We start from the raw sequence: 19,573 nt of genomic DNA on the forward strand, positions 1-19,573 counted from the left end.
TAGATATATTTTAATTGTTCCAAGAACTGCTTTACACAGAGCATATTAGCAGTGGAAACAGTTTTGACTTCCGGCCCTTGATTCTACCAGCAGCAACATGGTAATTACCCAAATTATCCCTGCAAATGTATTATCTTAATTTCTTCAACTTGTAAAAATTCATTGCCTATCAAAATGAAAGGCTCAGTCTCATCAGAGACACTCCGGATACAAGTGGCAGATACAAAAGGTGTGACTTTTCTGACACACACTTAAGCAGTCGCTGCTGTACTCTTTCCTGTTTCTAGCCACTGGGAGTTAGCAGGTGAATTTTCCTCCCTCTTGCATTTGTGCCAATTGTACAATGTGTTCTAATGCTTCCAGGCAGCACAACAGTCTTGGCAGTCCTTGGAGCTGTTGTTTTAGAGGGATGGTACCTTGAACCTTTTGCTTCAGGATTAGAAAAACAACAGGGTGAAGAGCAAGAGGAGACATTGGGCAAAATATAAAAATCATTCATTATTCTTCGTCCATTTATTCACTTAAAAAAATTTTTTTTTTCATTTTTTTGAGACGGAGTCTCACTCTGTCACCTAGGCTGGAGTGCAGTGACATGCTCTTGGCTCACTACAACCTCTTCTTCCCAGGTTCAGGTGATTCTCCTGCCTCAGCCTCCTGAGTAGCTGGGATTACAGGTGGCTACCACCACGCCTGGCTAAGTTTTGTATTTTTAGTAGTAATGGAGCTTCACCATGTTGGCCAGGCTGGTCTCAAACTCCTGACCTCAGATGATTCATCTGCCTCAGTCTCCCAAAGTGCTAGGATTACAGGCATGAGCCACCATGACTGACCATTTATTCACTTTTTATTAAACATCAACTACATGCCAGTCATCGCGCTTATTCATGGAGGTAGATGACAACAGCCCAGGAAGAAATAAGAAAGACCATTACATATTAAGTGTTGTAATAAGAATAAAGGCTAGCTGGCAGACATGGAAGAGGAGCCTCTAACTCGGACTCTGGGAATCATGAAGGCTTCGTGGAGGGAGTGACATCTCAAGTGAGGCTTGGAAGATATGTAGGAGTCAGTCAGCTAAATGTGTGGTCAGGAGTAGGCAGAACATATGCCAGGGATGGGGAAGAGTGTGAGTTGTGCCCAGAGGTGATAGTGAGGGCAGTGGTTACACCTGCAGATGTGCAGCATGGAGTATGAGGGGCAACATGGTGAAAGATGAGGCCGGAAGCATACACGTGGCCACAGCATGTGTGACTCTGCAAACCACATCTGGGGGTCTATGGCCTGACTCTATCCTGAGCTCCGGGGAGAGCCACGAACATGTTTCCAGCAAACTTATGCTGTGGGAAGTGGATTCTGCCTCCATCGTAGAGAGCTGGCAAGAGGCAGAGGGCTGGCAAGCAGGTCTCTGGAGTTCTGTTGGAAAGGATGGTGGATGAGCAAGGGGGTGGCTGGAGGTGAAGAGAAGTGAATTCATTGGAAGGAGACAGAGCTAACAGGCTTGGTGAGGAACTCAACATGGTGAGTGTGAGGGAGAAGAAGAAACTGACAGCACGGACAGCTGGGCAATGAAATAATCCAAGCTGTAGAAGCCAGTGGAGGTGCGAGATGAGTTAAGGTGCAGATGTCCATGATGCATCTAAGTGGAACATCTGGTGGCAGCTGGGCAGGTGACATCAAGTTCAGAAACAGAGCTCAGTTTGAGACACACTTGAGACCCATCCCCACATGGATGTTACCAGCCACCATGGAAGTACAGCATGTGAGAAGAGTCAGGACGGGACCCTGAGGAATACCAACATAGGGGGGCGGGTAGTTATAGGAAGAGAGTTTCACAGAGGAGATCAAGGAGAAAGGACCATATGGTGGGTGAACCCGAGAGGATGTAGTGACAGAGACACCAATGGCATGGGCATTTTCACGTGAATCTTGCAGTCAGCAACATCAAATGCCTGCCAGAGATCACGTGGGAAAATGCTCTCTGTACTTCTGATAAGCAAGCCTGGGGTGGTGACCTCAGTAAAAGCCATTTCAGGCAGGAGGCTGGTGGGAGAGATGGCAGTTGGTTGAAGAGGAAATGAAAGTGAAGACGCAAAGAGACTTTGGTCTGGAGAATCTAGCTAGGAAGAAAGAAGGAGCTGGAAGAAATACAGCATTGAATATGTATGTGTGCATATATATATGATGGAAAGAATCTATACTTGTTTACTCTGAAAACAAGATGCTAGTAGAGACAGAGGTTAAAAGAGGACAGAGAGAGGAAGTGCTCGTTCCAGTATTACCTGTTTCGTCCACCCCTGTACCCCCAGTGCCAAGACCAGAGCCTGACACAGTGACTGACTGATGCCACTGGCCCAGAGGTGCCCACTGGATAGCATCCATCTCTTTGGGGGCAGAGAAGGTGAAGTGTCTGCAGAGGGTGACGAGGAGAATGACAAGGAGGTGCTGGTGTCATAGGTGTGTGGCAAGCAGGGGTGGTCTTAACCATGCATTCCCAATGGACGCCTTACAAAATTGGTTCTTGGGGATGAGAAAACTTTTCTCTGTGCATAAAGCACAGACTCACATACTACATACAAACAGACATGCAGTATCTCTGTGGTATTAGAATTTCACTGGGGAGCAATTGGGGAAAAGTGTCTTAAAGGTTCCTGAGGGGGTTGATAAACACTAACTAGTCAATGGAAAAATGACTGAAGGACCTGAACATCACATTGATGATGAGCTCCAGAGAGGAGTAAGTATGCTCCTTCAAGGAAGGGAGCATAGTTTGGTTAAAACTGTGATCCTGCCCTGGAAGTGAGATCCAGCATGAAGCAGAGGTCATAACCGGCTGGCTGCCTGGAGCAGTCTGGGATCCAGCCCTCCAGTGCTGACTACTGGAGAGGAGCAGCCTCGACTCCATCCTGTCAGTCCTGGAGTGACTCATGAGCAGTGCAGACCAGAGAGTGGACAAGCAAGGCAACAAGCGTGAACATGTATCGGGCTAGCAGAGATAGCCAAGAGAGGGAGCCACTTCCAAGAATGGCCATGACTGGGTATGACGATCCCAGCCACAGGCTGAAACCAGCAAGGCTTTTGGGAAGAAACATGGTAATGTCCTTAAGGAATTTGATGGAGGCAGTTATCAGACTGAAAGGTCTTTGGTGGGTTATACTCAAGGACCTGTTTGCAAGGATGAGCTGCCTGATGGAATTCCTAGGTCAGAGTGAAAAGTTAAAAATGTTGGGTAGAGCTGAAGGTCACAGGGCCCTTCATGCTATGGATTTTCTGGCACAAAAATTACACACACATCACACATATACACACATTCCCACTCCAAAAATACTTTTTTTTTTTTCCTGAGACAGAGTCTCACTCCATCACCAGGAGCCAGGCTGGAGTGCAGTGGCGCGACCTCGGCTCACTGCAACCTCCGTCTCCCAGGTTCAAGCAATTCTCCTGACTCAGCCTCCCAAGTAGCTGGGACTACAGATGCGCACCACCATGCCCAGCTAATTTTTTTTGTATTTTTAGTAAGATGGGGTTTCACCATGTTGGGCAGGATGGTCTCAATCTCTTGACCTCGTGATTCACCTGCCTCAGCCTCCCAAAGTGCTGGGAATACATGCATGAGCCACTGAGCCAGGCCCAAAAATACTTTTAGTAGAATCTTATTTGCCTTCATATTTTGAATACTAACATCATTTCATCAGACATTTTGGTGTCTCGACATGAAGTCCTCACGTAATGTCATCAATAGGGTCTTTGAAACTGAGACTTCTAAGTGAAATGCCATATAATAAAACCAATTTTTCAGGCTGATTGATATAAACAAGAGTTTATACATATGGTGATAAAAGTATGGAAACAAGAAAGAAAAAATAAAAAGTTCCTATGGAACATTTCTGATCACAAAAACATCAAACTTCTCCATAAGGTCCAAACACTTTTAATATTAAACAGTGAAAAAATGTGAGCTATGCATACATTAAGAAAGAGTAATAAAACAAGTAAGATCATTACCATTCAGGACATAGGCATGGGAAAAGACTTCATGACTAAAACACCAAAAGCAACTGCAACAAAAGCCGAAATTGACAAATGGGATCTAATCGAACTAAAGAGCTTCTGCAGAGCAAAAGAAATATCAGCAGAGTGAACAGGCAGCCTACAGAATGGGAGAAAATTTTACAAGCTACCCATCTGACAAAGGTCTAATATCCGAATCTACAAGGAACTTAAACAAATTTACAAGAAAAAAACAGCCCCATCAAAAAGTGGGTGAAGGATATGAACAGACACTTCTCAAAAGAAGACATTTATACAGCCAACAAACATGAAAAAGGGTCATCATCATTGCTCATTAAAGAAATGCAAATCAAAACCACAATGAGATACCATCTCATGCCAGTTAGAATGGTGATCATTAAAAAGTCAGGAAACAACAGACATTGGGAGGCTGTGGAGAAACAGGAACGCTTTTACACTGTTGGTGGAGGGTACATTAGTTCACCCATTGTGGAAGACAGTGTGGTGATTATTCAAGGATCTAAAACCAGAAATACCATTTGACCCAGCAATCCCATTACTGGGTATATACCCAAAGGATTATAAATCATTCTGCTATAAAGACACATGCACACATATGTTTACTGCAGCACTATTTACAATAGCAAAGACTTGGAACCAACCCTAATGGTCATCATACTGGATAAAGAAAATGTGGCACATATACACCATGGAATACTATTCAGCCATAAAAAAGAATGAGTTCATGTTTTTTGCTGGGACATCGATGAAGCTGGAAGCCATCATTCTCGGGAAACTAACACAGGAACAGAAAACAAACACTGCATATTTCACTCCTAAGTGGGAGCTGAACAATGGAAACACATGGACATAGGGAGGGGAACATCATACACCAGGGCCTGTCAGAGGGTACGGAACACAGGAAGGGAGAGCATTAAGACACATGCCTAATGCATGCAGGACTTAAAACCTAGTTGACAGGTTGATAGGCACAGCAAACCTCCATTGGACATGTATACTTATGTAACGTAACAAACCTGCACATTCTGCATGTGTATCCCAGGACTTAAAGTTAAAAAAAAAAAAAACATAACAAATCAAAACAGAAAACCAAGTAAGATAATTACTTACACCATTCTTGGTGAATCAGTGAGTGATTGCTGTCATAGTGGTAGTGGTTTCCATCAAGGAATAAATGTCTGCAAAGCAAAAACTGTAACGAGCACCTCCTCCCACCACGAAGTTTAAAGACAATCACAGGCTGGGTGTGGTGGCTCATGCCTGTAACCCAGACTTTGGGAGGCCAAGGCAGGTGTATCACCTGAGGTCAGAAGTTCGATACCAGCCTGGCCAACATGGTGAAACCCCATCTGTACTAGAAATACAAAATTAGCTGGGTGTGGTAGCGAGCACCTGTAATCCTAGTTACTTGGGAAGCTGAGGCAGGAGAATTGCTTGAACCCAGGAGGCAAAGACCGCAGCGAGCCAAGATTATGCCACTGGACTCCAGCCTGGGAAACAGAGCGACGAGACTCTGTCTCAAAACAACAACAACAGACAAACAAACAAACAAACAAAAAAACCCAAAGACAATCACAACAGGGCCTGCTCACCTGCTGTTTTCATACCACATCGTTTATTGTTGTGCATCTGTATGACTATTGAGACTTGATGAATTTTTGGGTTAGATTAATTTGTATTCGTTCATTCATTTTCAGGTAGCTTATCCCAGTTAAGTGGGGTGGGTAGCTGGAGCAAGGCAGGTGTCAGCCCTGGTCAGGATGCCACCCCCTGGCAAAGCGCACTCAGATGCATCCACACTAACTGACACTGGGACCATGAAGAAATGCCAGTGAACCTAGAGAGTACATCTTTGAAATGTGAGAGGAAACTGAAGTCCCCAGAGAAAACACACACAGACATAAGGGCAATGTCAGGTTCCACACACAATGGCCCTGGATGGGAATTGGGTTTTTTTTCCTCAGTAACCTTACAACAAAACAAAGTTTAATAAGATTACATTATTCAAGCACCTGCTGTATGCTTCTCAATTAGTATTCTAAAATCTTTTTTAAGTGCCTTAAAATATAATAACTATATAATTTTTCAGTTCTGATCTCTAGCAAGTTTTCAAAGTCTGATGAATACGTATGGTGATATTAAGCATAGAAACAAAGAAAAAATAAAATTGCATTGGTTCTCTTAAATAAAGTTAACAAATGACATAAACCAGGCTAGTTGGCTAGTACTGAACCCTAGCATTTCACTGTTGGAGAAGAGCACTCAAATGAAAACCAGATTGAAAATAAGTTAAGTGTTTGGGGAATTTACACATTTGAAAGTTGTGATAGATACTACGATTTGACAATCAGCTCTGTACAATTAAAAAACACTGCAATAGAAAACCTCCTTCATGGATAAAGATAAGAATTTGCGCTTATTTTTCTATGTGATTCACATTTAAGCCCTTATTTTTTGGAAAATGGTCACTCAACTATAAAGAAGAAAAAACTATAAAGATGTTATGAAAATGTGAACGGACGATATGGATGACAACGTGTAGTCCAGTGACCCACATACCTATGAGGCCAGTAAGGTTGTTATCTCTCAGCTCCAATCCCACCCTTGTTTTGTGTTGCTGGGGCTGTAGTCTCTGCAAACCACCTTTCAGGGAAGCACTGCTGTTGAAAGCAGCACACCTCTATTTGTTTTCTCCCCTGCATTCTTCCTCTAACTGACTAATCCCACCTACTCAGTGTCTTCTACATACGGCAGGTGTTCTAAGGTACTGAGTACATCTACTTCTATTTGACATACTTGCCTTGGTCCTCTAATACAGTGCTGAAGGTCTCCAAGTTTCTCCAAGAAACTGCGAAACCTTTGCAGTAAAATATCAACAAACATCCCATGAACAGACATTGACTGCAGTATCAGAACCCACGGTTTACTATCAGGGCAGAAGTTATAATCTCACAGACTTTTAGATGCTTGGGCTGCCAACATTCCCTTCATCTTCCAGGCGTATGGTTCTGCAAGCAACTTAGTGATTTCTAATGATGTGCATCAAAATGAAACAGGTAAATATCAAAGGGTGGAGCTGTTCATTCTCAACAGAAGCTTCTGGACCTCCAGTGTTCTCCTTCAGCCATCACCCCAAAGCCTCTGGGCTCAGAACAGATTCTGAATTAGGGTGATCTCTTGTCCTACCTCTGCTAGAAAATGTCACTGCCAGACCACAGATTGTACCACATGGTCCTGCAGCACAGTGGCAAGCCACTGGCCACAGCTCGCAGGCGCCAGCATGCCCTTGACTGGTAAAAGTGGAGTTATTTTGGAAAGGCTTTTTGTTTCACCCAAAGGATTAGTATGACAGCATTTATTACCAGTTCATCTCACAGATATAAAATGAGATATAAAAGTATGGTATTGGCCGGGCACGGTGGCTCACGCCTATAATCCCAGCACTTTGGGAGGCCGAGGTGGGTGGATCACGAGGTCAAGACATCGAGACCATCCTGGTCAACATGGTGAAACCCCGTCTCTACTAAAAATGCAAAAATTAGCTGGGTATGGTGGTGCACGCCTGTAGTCCCAGCTACTTGGGAGGCTGAGACAGGAGAATTGCTTGAACCCAGGAGGCGAAGGTTGCGGTGAGCCGAGATCCTGCCATCGCACTCCAGCCTGGGTAACAAGAGTGAAACTCCGTCTCAAAAAATAAATAAATAAAATAAAATAAAATAAAAGTACGATATTTCTCTTCCTAACTGTTCAGATGGTCAAATGCAAAAAGAAAACATAGCACTACCAAGTAAACGAATTTATCTTGGCTAGTCTTATTTAAAGTTTTGCTCAGTGAATTTCTCTAGACCTCCATCAGGCTGACTTTTGTTTTGAGTTTATTTTACTATATGGGATTATATGGCTCAATCCCAAGTAATGGGATGTATTAATGGAGCACTTCTACAGTTACACTGGGATTGATTTTGCCATTAGTGGGCTTCATTTCATCACAAATGAAATCTTTGCTGTTGGAAACAAATGAAATAACTTATAAAGGAAACAGTATGAGCTAGAAAAAAAGCCTGCCTGCTCTGAAGCAGGAAAGATTTGACCTAGGTCCAGCTCTGCAAATGACCCAAATAGGTCACTGAAAACAAGTCATCTCTTTGTTGTCCACCTTCCGGCAGGCATAGAATGGCGAGTATGTTTTCATTTGATTGATATTTTTGAGCACAAGGCTTCTCTTGTCCCCTCATCCGAGGTCTGCACATGCGAGGGCCATGTTAATGTGCGTTTCCCAGATCAGTGCCCTCAACTCACAAATCTCCCAGCACAACAACTAGAAGTCATCTCATCCAGGCTACTCCTGAGTTTCTGGGAAACCAAGGAAAAAATGAGTTCCCTTTATTTGCCTGAAGTTTGTTCCACTACAATGTCAGGAAACTGGCTGAGGTCTCCAAAATTTAAACAAGTACCACTAACCCCCTTCAGATAAACAGAAATGCAACTCTATGTAAATATTCACTAAGAATATTTTACAGCACACTGAAATTAGTGGCTAAAGATGATGAAAGCCAAGAAAGTAATCTGCTCAGATGTTGCACTGAAATTGTCTCTAAATTAATTCCTTAAGTCCAAACCAGAATCTCAAACACTGGTCTCTTATTACAAAGGCACTCTATGCTATGAGTGCCTTCAACAAATGCCATCTAAAGCTGCCTTGCACAAAACCTGTACATCCCAGATTCCAGCCCTGCACCCCCACCCATTAAGTTGTAAACGAATTTTATTTGCTGAACAAATGTTAATGCCATTCTACGTTAATGGATAATGCTATGAAAAGCACCTAAGTATTACAGCACTGGAACCTTTAAGGATGAAATAGAGTGCAACTTAGAAAACTGCCTGTTACAAACATATGTCACCATGAAGGCTTCTAGCCCTGATCATCCATCCTCACAGAACTCTGTTCTAATTTCTCCCTCAGTGAAGAGAATTTTGCAATAACACACAGATTTATTGGGTCCCAGGATTAAAACTCTCTGCGTAAGAATAAAAAATAATTATATGTTAGAACACAATGTAATATTCAAATGACTTGAAAACAGTCACCTCAGCAAAAATAAGGAGGAGAGAGGAAGAAGTTCAAGATGAGGTTGATAGCACAGGCTATAAAACCTCTGAATTTAACTGCATAAATGCATGATCTGGCACTTCCAAACCATAAACAGGTAGAAATGGGAAAACTCCCATTCACAACAAATTGCCTGAGTAGTTTCATTAGTAAGCCAGGGGGACTTCTTCATCTAATAAGTCAGCATAGTAGTTAAGAGATAGGTTACCCTGTAAGGCGTGAGCTCTACTACTTGCTATGTGTGTGACCTTGGGCAAATTGCATTTAACTTCTCCTCATCCATGTCCTCATCTGTAAAATGGGAATGTTACCAATGCCTACCTCCTGAGGCAGCTGCGATGGTTAAATCACAGCTTAGAACTGTGCCTCAAACACAATGAATGCTCAGTAAACGTCAGCTCTTCATCACTTAGTGGTTGCTCCTGTATGCAGGATGTATTACAATTGGAAAGGGAGAGGAAGGGAAGTGATAACCTTTCCTCCCAAGAAGTCTCTAAACTCACCGACTACATTTTCTGTCTTCTCTAGTTGGGCTTCTGCCCCCTCCACTTCGTGGAAACAGCACTCACAAAAGTCCCCAGCAACGTTTCTGTGGTCTGATCCATTGGGTGGTTTTAGATCCTCATCTTTCTTGTCCTCTCAGAAACTCTCAACACCACTGAGCTTGAATCTTATTCCTTGGATTCCATGACTTTTCACTGTCATAATTTTCCCTCCACTTTTCTGGTCAATCTCTCTCACTTCCATTTCCCAGCAACTCTTCCTTCCCTGAGTCTCTAAAAGTCACAATTCCGATTTTTACTGTTCGTCGGTCTCTAGTCTCTCTCCAGAAAAAGTTACCCATTTCTATGGTGTTATTACAAATGACATACTAATTAATCCAGAATGTTGGTCTAACACCTCAGAACTCTGCTCTAACCTCCTGACCTCCAATATGTTATGCTATGTTCTCTATGTTTAGTTGAACGTTCCAAAGGTACATAAACTCACCATGTCTAAAAATGAAATTATGATTTCCTCCCTCCCCGCAAACTGTGATCTCCCCTAATGTTTCCCACGGCCGTAAGCACGCCACCAAGCATCTCTCATCCGGATTCCCGCCAACAGCCTTCCGCTCTCTCTTGCTTCTCCTTTTCCCAGTGGATCCTCTCTCCATAGCAGCCAGAGTGGTGCATTTAAACTGCTAATGTGATCACATCACTCTGCTCAAATGCTCAGCTCATCTGCGTCTTATAGGAGCTCTGACCTGGCTCCTTTTGCCTCTCCTGCTTAGCTTTATCTACTCATCAACCACTCTGGCTTTCTCTGTCCTTGAGGCCACAGTCTCAGAGGAAGGCTGGTGTGTGACAGATACAAAACATATACCATGGGCGGTAACTGAGGAGTCCTGTGCTTGTGTTTGGAGGGTAAGAGGGGTAGGTGATTTTGGAGAATGACTGACGTCAGGAAACACTGGGAATACTAACATGATCCCCTAGGAGCTCCCAAATACCAACTACTATTACTCACACTTTGCATGACAAGTGGAGAGAGTAAAGGCTCCAGGTCAAGTGGATGCTGCTGGTGCCACCATCATCTCTGTTTCCTCCTCATCAATCCCACCACCACCCCTGACTGAGGTTCATGGGTTAGGAAGAGTAGAATTCGGAGCTCGGCTGCCTCCTAATCCAGCCACCATCTCTACTTGCAGACTTCAGTCTTGCATAGGGACACAAATTAGTCATCTGGTGGGTCCATGTTCTCCCTCTGTCTCCCTCTGTTTCAGGCCTCATCTGAAGAGGTTCGTGGCACAGCGGTGGCACTGGCAGTGGGAGGGAGGGAAGGACCGCAGCAAGGGGGCATGAGGTTCTCATCAGTTCTCTTTAGAAAACAATAATTACAAAGCTGTATGAGCTCTTGATTGTGGCAGTCAGTTTTATTTGAATAGAATTTTGCTTTACCTAAACTCTATCCTTTCGGTATGTGAATTACTCAAGTCTTTATTAAAACTTCAAGTCCTGTTTGGAGAATAGAATAGGAAGGTCAAAGGATGGATTTCTTCCATATCCTCAGAAGGGCCAAGAGAGAATAAGTTAGAATTTTTCTACTTTGTGAAACCAAAGAAGGGATTGGTGTGTTCTGGTACTATCCTTTTGCAGACATAAACACCACAACCGATTAAAGGAAGATGGCTTAAAAATGGAGTATGTGGGTCAGGCGCAGTGGGATTCCAGCACTTTGGGAGGCCGAGGCAGGCAGATCACAAGGTCAGGAGATCGAGACCATCCTGGCCAACATGGTAAAACTCTGTCTCTACTCAAAATATATAAAAATTAGCTGGGCGTGGTGGCATGTTCCTGTAATCCCAGCTTCTCAGGCTAGGGCAGAAGAATCGCTTCAACCGGGGTCAGAGGTTGCAGTAAGCCAAGACTATGCCACTGCACTCCAGCCTGGCAACAGAGCAAGACTCCATCTCAAAAAAAAAAAAAAAAAAAGGAATATGTGAACTCCAAACATGAAAGTATGTTGAAAGAGAAAAACAGGAAAAGTTATATCAGCATCTCAGGTTAACTGTTCTTTAATCAGAAACAAAGCCCCAGAAGAGAGACAATATGGATACAAAGTAACTATGTATTTTATTTAACATATAGGTAAATGCTAGAAATGAAGCTGTCTGTTTTGACAATGGTTTTCTCTATAAATCTCTGCCAGAAAAAAAAATCAATATGAATTCAACAAATCTCACCTCAATTAGTTATTCTGGTTCAACTTGAGACTTAGATTTATTTATAAAATAATGCTTTCCAGAAAGAAAAACATCCTGCTTCTTAAAATAGTTAATGTAAAATTTTAACCCACGTAATTATATTACTGTAGTTCACTAGCAATTAAAAAATAAGTGTGTAGGATGTCCAAAAGACCATATTAATATTTTTTTAGAGTGAAATTCTGTACCATCTGGCCTAATTTGTCTTGGTGTTTTGCCCAGTGTAGTATCAGCTTTTTGAGAACTGTAAATTATTAGGTAACTCCCCTGAAAAAATATGAGTGAAGAAAAAATATGGGTTGATAATGAAATCCTGATCATATGTCTGAATATTTGAGAAAACACTGATGTGCACAACAGCCCAATCTAAGTCATTCTGGGCACGAAACTGGTTCAGGGAGGGAACCCACAGTAAACACAGAGGGTGACAGGGAAAATAGCATGTGAAACAATAGGGAAATGCAGGTCCAGATCCTGAGCGTTACCTCTTTGTCAAGTGCTTCTGATTCCAATTAAGTTTACAGGAAAAATAACCAGGCAACCCTTGCCTGACTCAAAAAAAGTGCAGACTATTAAAGGATGCTTTTAAATAGCAGGGTGATAAATGGGGCTTCTAAATGTGAGCACCAGCATATTTTTCATCTCAATTCTGTTCTAATGTCTTCCAGCTGATTACTTTAATAGGGTGTCACCTCAGCCTGTGCAGAGGTGTCCAGAGAGGGTGCAGCTCCTAGATTACTAAAAGAAGCTGTTGTTTCAAAAACTTATGTGACCAATCTCAGAAAAGGTAAACATCAGACAACAAAACTATGGGTTCCTTTATCATGGAGCCACAGGTTTCCTTTTTATTTGGAGTCTATGTCCCACAGATTGATAAGACTGTTTAAAGAATAATCTTACCCGGATTATTTCTTCAACACAGCTGTTGTTTTCTCCAGATCTATTCTCCTGAAAGCAAAGGAAAAAAAAATTAAGCCTGATGGAATAGATTGATGATCACAGAGAAGACATGCAAGCTTCCAAATTAGTGTCCAAAAAAAATTATTAATTGAGTTATAGGTTGAGGAGATGCCTGCTGGGATTGAAGGACAGGTTCCTTTCCCTAACAGCCAGGTCTCATTGTGGCTGCTGCTGCTCCATCCCCAGCTGGAGCACCATACATGTACCCCAGAGGCTCAACTATGGCCTTTCCAACCAGCCCACTTCAAGCGTACAAAATGTGACCAGCAGGTATGAGCTCCAACCACCTTCGGCGCCATTAATGTGTGGAAACCGTGGCCTCTGCTACAACAGTGGATCCAATTTATCCACCAAATACATGCCACGGGCCTACCAAGTACTACAATGGTTGCTACGGCTTAAGTAAAACTCTGGTAGTTCCACTGTCCTTAGAGCCTAGGTTTACTGGTTTGATAGGGAGTAAACTGAAAGACAAAAAAGAGAAACATCCTTTGGATGTTGGCCTGGCATGTGGGGCGTCATGCTTGAGTCACTTGTTCTGTCACTCACACTGCCCTGAGCTGGGCAGATGTGAAGATGCTCCAAGGTGCAGTGGCTTCAGGTCACAGTTGACTCTGGGGAGCATTTCAAGTTCCAGAGACACGGTGTGGTTCCTGCTGGCTATCCAGCCAAGAGTGCCGGATGTGAGTTTGTGGGAACACAGAAGCAGTGTATGATGGTGAAAGTGCCTACCTGTGGTCTCAGGGAGATCACTTCTTTTGGTCCTACAATTCAAGGATGTCATCCTGAGAGTAGATGTCACTGTGACATCCAGGAATGAGGCTCTTCTCCAAGCCCACTCTCCCTTCCTTCTCACTGTTCTCTCTTGCCAGGAATGCTATCTGCACCTTTCCTGGGAATTAATTTCCTAGTTAATTCCTAGTTAAGTCATCCTTCGGAGAGCAGCTTATCCATGGCTTCCTCAGAGCAGCCACCCCTGACCCTGGAGTGCTTGCCCATAGCAGCCTCCACTTCTTCACAGAGCCCTCGCCACAAATGCAATTCAATAATGAAGTAATCCAGTAATCTCTTGTCCCTCTAAAACATCAGCTCCCTGGATTTTGGGGCTCCCTGTCTTCCAACACTGTGCTCCACACAACATGGGGCATATGCAATAACTATTGGCTGGTGTTAGGTGTATGAAGAAATGAAGGAGTTTACTTCCTGCAGTTCTGAGTGGCATGAGGCTCATCAGAATCAGCACTAGAACTTTAAAAGCATTACGAAGGCTCCAACTTACCATGCCATCACACTGCCAGCTCATTCCTTGTCCTACAGTAGAGCATTTTCTTTGAAACACTTTATCCTTCACTCAAGTAAAGGGCTAGGGTGAAGGAAGGTAAGTGAGGCTTGAAAAGGTCCCACGCATGATCGAGACCTTCTACCCAGAATTAAGGGATTTACTGAAGTCTCCCACCTCAAGCCCAGAAAGTTTACATTGACTTGCCCAAGGTCATATAGTTACCATATAGTAATCTCTGCTTTAACTTTTTTTTTTTTTTGAGACAGAGTTTCACCCTTGTCACCCAGGCTGGAATGCAATGGCGCGATCTCAGCTCACTACAGCCTCCACCTTCTGGGTTCAAGCAATTCTCCTGCCTCCACCTCCTGAGTAGCTGGGATTGCAATCAGGTGCCTGCCACCATGCCCAGCTAATTTTTGTATATTTAGTAGAGATGGGGTTTCACTATGTTGGCCAGGCTGGTCTTGAACTCCTGACCTCAGGTGATCCACTTGCCTTGACCTCCCAAAGGGCTGGAATTACAGGTGTGAGCCACTGTGCCTGGCCTGTTTTAACTTTTTGAGGAACAGTCAAATTGTTTTCATATTCCCACAATCAATGTATGAGGATTCTAATTTCTCCACCAATACTTGCTATTTTATTCTACTTTATAATAGCAATCCTAGTGGATATGAAATGATATCTCATGTGGTTTTGATCTGCATTTTTTTTTTTTTGAGACTGAGTTTTGTTCTTGTTACCCAGGCTGGAGTGCAATGGCATGATCTCAGCTCACCACAACCTCCGCCTCCTGGGTTCAGGCAATTCTCCTGCCTCAGCCTCCTGAGTAGCTGGAATTACAGGCACGTGCTACCATGCCCAGCTAATTTTTTGTATTTTTAGTAGAGGCAGGGTTTCACCATGTTGACCAGGATGGTCTTGACTGCTTGACCTCATGATCCACCCACCTTGGCCTCCCAAAGTGCTGGGATTACAAGCTTCAGCCACCGCACCCGGCCTGATCTGCATTTTCTTAATGACTAATCCTGCTGAGCATCTTGTGTTTACTGAACATTTGTTTATCTTCCTTGGAGAAATGTTTGTTCAAGTATTTCGCCCATGTTTTAATTGGGTTGCATTTTTATTGTTTTATTGTAGGGGTTTTTCGTATATTTTGGATATTAGATCCTTAGCAGGTACATGATTTACAAATATTTCCTTCCATTCTATTGGTTGTTTTGTCACTCTCCTGTTAGTGTTCCTGGATGTACAAAACTTTAATTTTGATGAAGTCCAATTTGCCCGTTTTTTTCCTTCTGCTGTTCAAGCTTTTGAGTGTCATATCTAAGAAACCACTGCTAAATTCAAGCCATGAAAATTTACCATTATGTTTGTTTTCTGTCAAGAGTTTTAGACAGTTTTACCTCTTTTGTATAGGTCGTTGATACAATAGACTGGGAACTTTTAGGTGAAGTTTATTTTCTTGTTAATTATGTGGTGAATTTTCATTAAAACGGGAATGTTATTTTTTGGCTCCTTTCTAGTCATATCATTAAAAAATCAACAACAAAATGTGCAAGGCACAGCTACTGTTACTAGCAGTGCATGAGGAGATTATGTATATCCATCCTTATAAGCCAAGGAAAATAGTGTTCAATATCATGACACCAATGCACTTATTAATACTTCACACCCTTTCCTATACTCATCCTTCCTTCTGTTTTCCCAAAAGCTTGAGTTGACCACACACTCATTACAAACTTTCACTCCCATCCCTAATTCCTTACCTTGGGACTGTTCTGGAAATGTCACCATTCTGACACTCTAATAAAACTAGATCAGAGAGCTCTTTTGGAACCTACTCCTCTTCTAGGGAAGCCTGAGGTGACCATCACAAAGGTTATATGGGAAAGTCTCAGTCGGGCCAGGGCTTGATGGTGACTTGGAAGAATTTCCTTTGGTGTTCATGGTGGGAATGAGTGGTCTGAATTGGAAAATGTACTGTCAAACCTACAAGCATTAATCACATCTTTTACCCTACTTCTAAGTCCCAACCATTTCCTACTGTGTAACATGCTGGCAGGGCAAATGCTGAATTGTCGGTGTGCTTTATTTTTACCGTAGAAAAACTTGACCTCATGTTCTCCTGGTGGAATCACCCAGATATAATAGCATACTAAAAAGAGTCTTCAAAGTAAACTTTAGGTTTGATTCCTTAAAGCTAAGGTTCCTTGAATACCACACTTTAATTTCTTTTGATGTTGTTTATATAAATGACAGGTTGCTTTTATAACTATCTCCCCTATAATTCTATAAATTTCAACTGTCCTACTCTGATAAGGAAATGCAGTGAGAGAGAAATGCAGGATAGATGCCCTATTAGATACTTCTCTCATCACTGGAGACAGAGACGTAGGATCTTTACACTAAGTCATCTTTACGGCAGCTCCAACCACAAGCCTGGATGGTCTGGACAGACATTCCCTACTAGGAAGACCATTTGTAAAGCCTAGGAGGTGGTAGAAGTAAAGCCAGAATGAGGGACCTCAGAAAGTCCTGGCCTTAAATTACAATATGGACAGTCTTTGGCAGAGGCACCTCTTGAGTCTTTTCAGAACACTGAGAAACGTTCTGGGGACTCAAGAAGGGTACCACATTGGTTTGAATCTCCAGGACCCCATTTAGATTAGAGTAAATCCATGGGGCTTATAGAAAATCTGAATGGGAAAGAACCTTGGAGCTCCTTTCAGGCCAAGTCAATGACTTTAACATATGGAGACACTGTGCCTCAGAGAAGTGAAGGGCTCTGTCCAAAAATCATTCTGGCAGCAAGGTGCAGTTGAGGCAGAATCTACTCACATTTCAACAGCAGCTCAGTGAGTTCTCTACTATCTCATGCTGCCTCCCTCAGCTCAATATCTAGAGCTGGCTCATGTTGAGGCAACTTGCATGCCCATAGTACGGAAATAAAAGAATGCAGATAGTATTGGGGTAAATTTCCTCCTCCTTTCCACGTGACAAATTCCTCAGCGCTTGATCATTGCCTCTCACTAGCTAATCTCCAACACCACACATGTAGGCCAAAGGCAGAAGAGAGGAGAGGGGAAGAAGAGAGACAAGGTCAAATCTACTACCCCTTCTGTGACATTAAAAAATAAGGAATAAAGGTTTGTGTCCTTAGAAGTAGGAGGATGGAATTCCACCTTATCTTTTCCAAACATACGGAAAGGGTAGGTAGGTAAATAGTGTAGATCCCCCAGGTTGGGGGATCTGGGGGAACTTTTACCTTCTTGAAGTCTTTCTCAAATCTGGTTTCAGCTGCAGTTGTGTGCTTAGTTTGATTGTATTTACATTTTGAAAACTTTCCATGTTTATGAACAAGATTAAAATATGCATGTAATTTACATCTCCAAATTCGTGTTTATATTTTTCACAATAAAGTAACTGCTTTCTTTGGAAAGGTACCCACTGAGAAGGAGGGCTGCACAATGCACATTTTAATTACTCTGTGTTTTTTGAGGGTTTGTAGCTGCTTCATGCTGAGTTGCTGAGCTGTTGCTCCGTATTTACTCCGACTTTGACGAACCCACCTCATTTTCCTACCATTACATTTTGAAATCTGTCGTAACAGTCTCACCTCATTGAACCTCCAACTAAACCTCAATTAAAAGCTAGCAACCCCAGCTGATTCTCCTCCTCTACAGTGCTGCCTATCACGTGATTTCCCTAAATCCTACCACTTAAATGTACACGCCACACACTGCCAGGAAATGTAAAGAACTACGCCGTGGGAAGTATAGCTCGGGGAATAGCCAGGAGCATCCCATCCCTGATGGCGGAAGTCCCTAATTACCATGCCAAGCACAGAGCATAGGTAGAAGTAGGGCTTAAGGAGAAAGAGTGTGATCAAATCAGTGGGAAAGAAATGGCATTTCATTGTAGAGATGAGCTGCACATGCCCTCATTTTTGAAAATAGTTTAACTCTTTATCAGACACATTTCAGGCAGAATTTGCATTCTAAAATACTACTACTTTCAAGTGGCAATGTCTTTGTTTAACTGCAAGCACTCAAAATACCCTTAAGCATTTAGAAATTGTGTATCTCATATACACTCTTAAAGGCTCCTGCAGAACTATTTTTAAAACAATCTATTCTTGATTTATATTAAAAAAAACCTGACATACAAAAAATTAGGCATGCTGCCAGTGACACAAAACCATTGGTGAGGATCTGAGCTCAAATACAGGGACCATCATAATTCCATGGGAAGCCCATCCCTGCAATTATGCCTCCTGCCTTACCTTTAAGGACAGGGTCATTTGTGAACAGAGGCAGACAGCCAGTTCTCTCCCAAATTCAGCCTGTCTCACACCTAAACCTGTGCAGGGCCCTGCTGCGGGCTTCACTCTGCTCCCACTCCCCAAGCTAGAAGCCCAGCTGCCTCTGGTCCTCCTCTGATCCTGCTGTCTTCCACCATCATCTACATATGAAGATGAGGAAAATGCAGAGGAAAAATATGCAAGCAGTCAGAGCTTTAATAGAGCATCAAAATAAGATATGCTAGGAAAAAGGAGGAGAAATAGAATTACAATAGTTAGAAGTATTTAATCCATCCCTATTTTTCCTAACAGACAAAGGATACAAAAGTTCAGCTTTAATACTCAATTTTAGTGTTCTTTTAAAGTATTGTATCACCAAGGGAAAATAAGTAAACTGTATTCATATCAGCCTGCAGAGTTTTTATTGTAAACCTAGAAAAACTGAAAATATTCCACTGTTATTTTAAGATCAGATTAATAATTATATTAGTTGAATATAAACTAAAGTCAAATCTCAATAGCTCTCCTGTGTAGCAGCAATAAACAATTTAAAAATATGAAAAAACCCATTCACAATTTAAGAAAAATAAATAAGGATAACCTCACCAAGAAATGTTTGAGATTTTTTTTTTTTTTGAGATGGAGTTTCGCTCTTGTTACCCAGGCTGGAGTGCAATGGCACGATCTCGGCTTACTGCAACCTCCGCCTCCTGGGTTCAGGCAATTCTCCTGCCTCAGCCTCCCGAGTAGCTGGGATTACAGGCACACGCCACCACGCCCAGCTAATTTTTTGTATTATTAGTAGAGACGGGGTTTCATCATGTTGACCAGGATGGTCTCGATCTCTTGAGCTCGTGATCCACCCGCCTCGGCCTCCCAAAGTGCTGGGATTACAGGCTTGAGCTACCGCGCCCGGCCCGAAATGTTTGAGATTTGTTTTTAAAACTTCAGAGTTAGCCAGGCGTGGTGGTGCACGCCTGCAGTCCCAGCTTCTCTGGAGGCTGAGGCAGGAGAATATCTTGAACCCGGAATGGGGAGGTTGCAGTGAACAGAGATTGTTCCACTGCACTCCAGCCTGGATGACAGAGTGAGACTCCGTCTCAAAAACAACAAAAAAAAGGAAGGAAAGAAGGAAGGGAGGGA

At 42.7% G+C, this 19,573-nt stretch overlaps 1 protein-coding gene across 13 annotated transcripts in view; it reads right to left on the reverse strand.

Moving 5' to 3' along the window:
* Positions 1-19,573, reverse strand: part of AFF3 (ALF transcription elongation factor 3) — a 566,569-nt gene that overhangs the window by 284,649 nt on the left and 262,347 nt on the right. For all 13 annotated transcript variants that reach the window (XM_078348797.1, XM_078348798.1, XM_035271750.3 and 10 more), the window contains one exon: positions 12,789-12,836. In XM_078348797.1, coding sequence (XP_078204923.1) covers positions 12,789-12,836 — 48 coding nt within the window. The remainder of the gene's footprint in view (positions 1-12,788; positions 12,837-19,573) is intronic.

Source organism: Callithrix jacchus, chromosome 14, assembly GCF_049354715.1.
Source record: "Callithrix jacchus isolate 240 chromosome 14, calJac240_pri, whole genome shotgun sequence".
NCBI classification, from domain to species: Eukaryota; Metazoa; Chordata; class Mammalia; order Primates; family Cebidae; genus Callithrix; species Callithrix jacchus.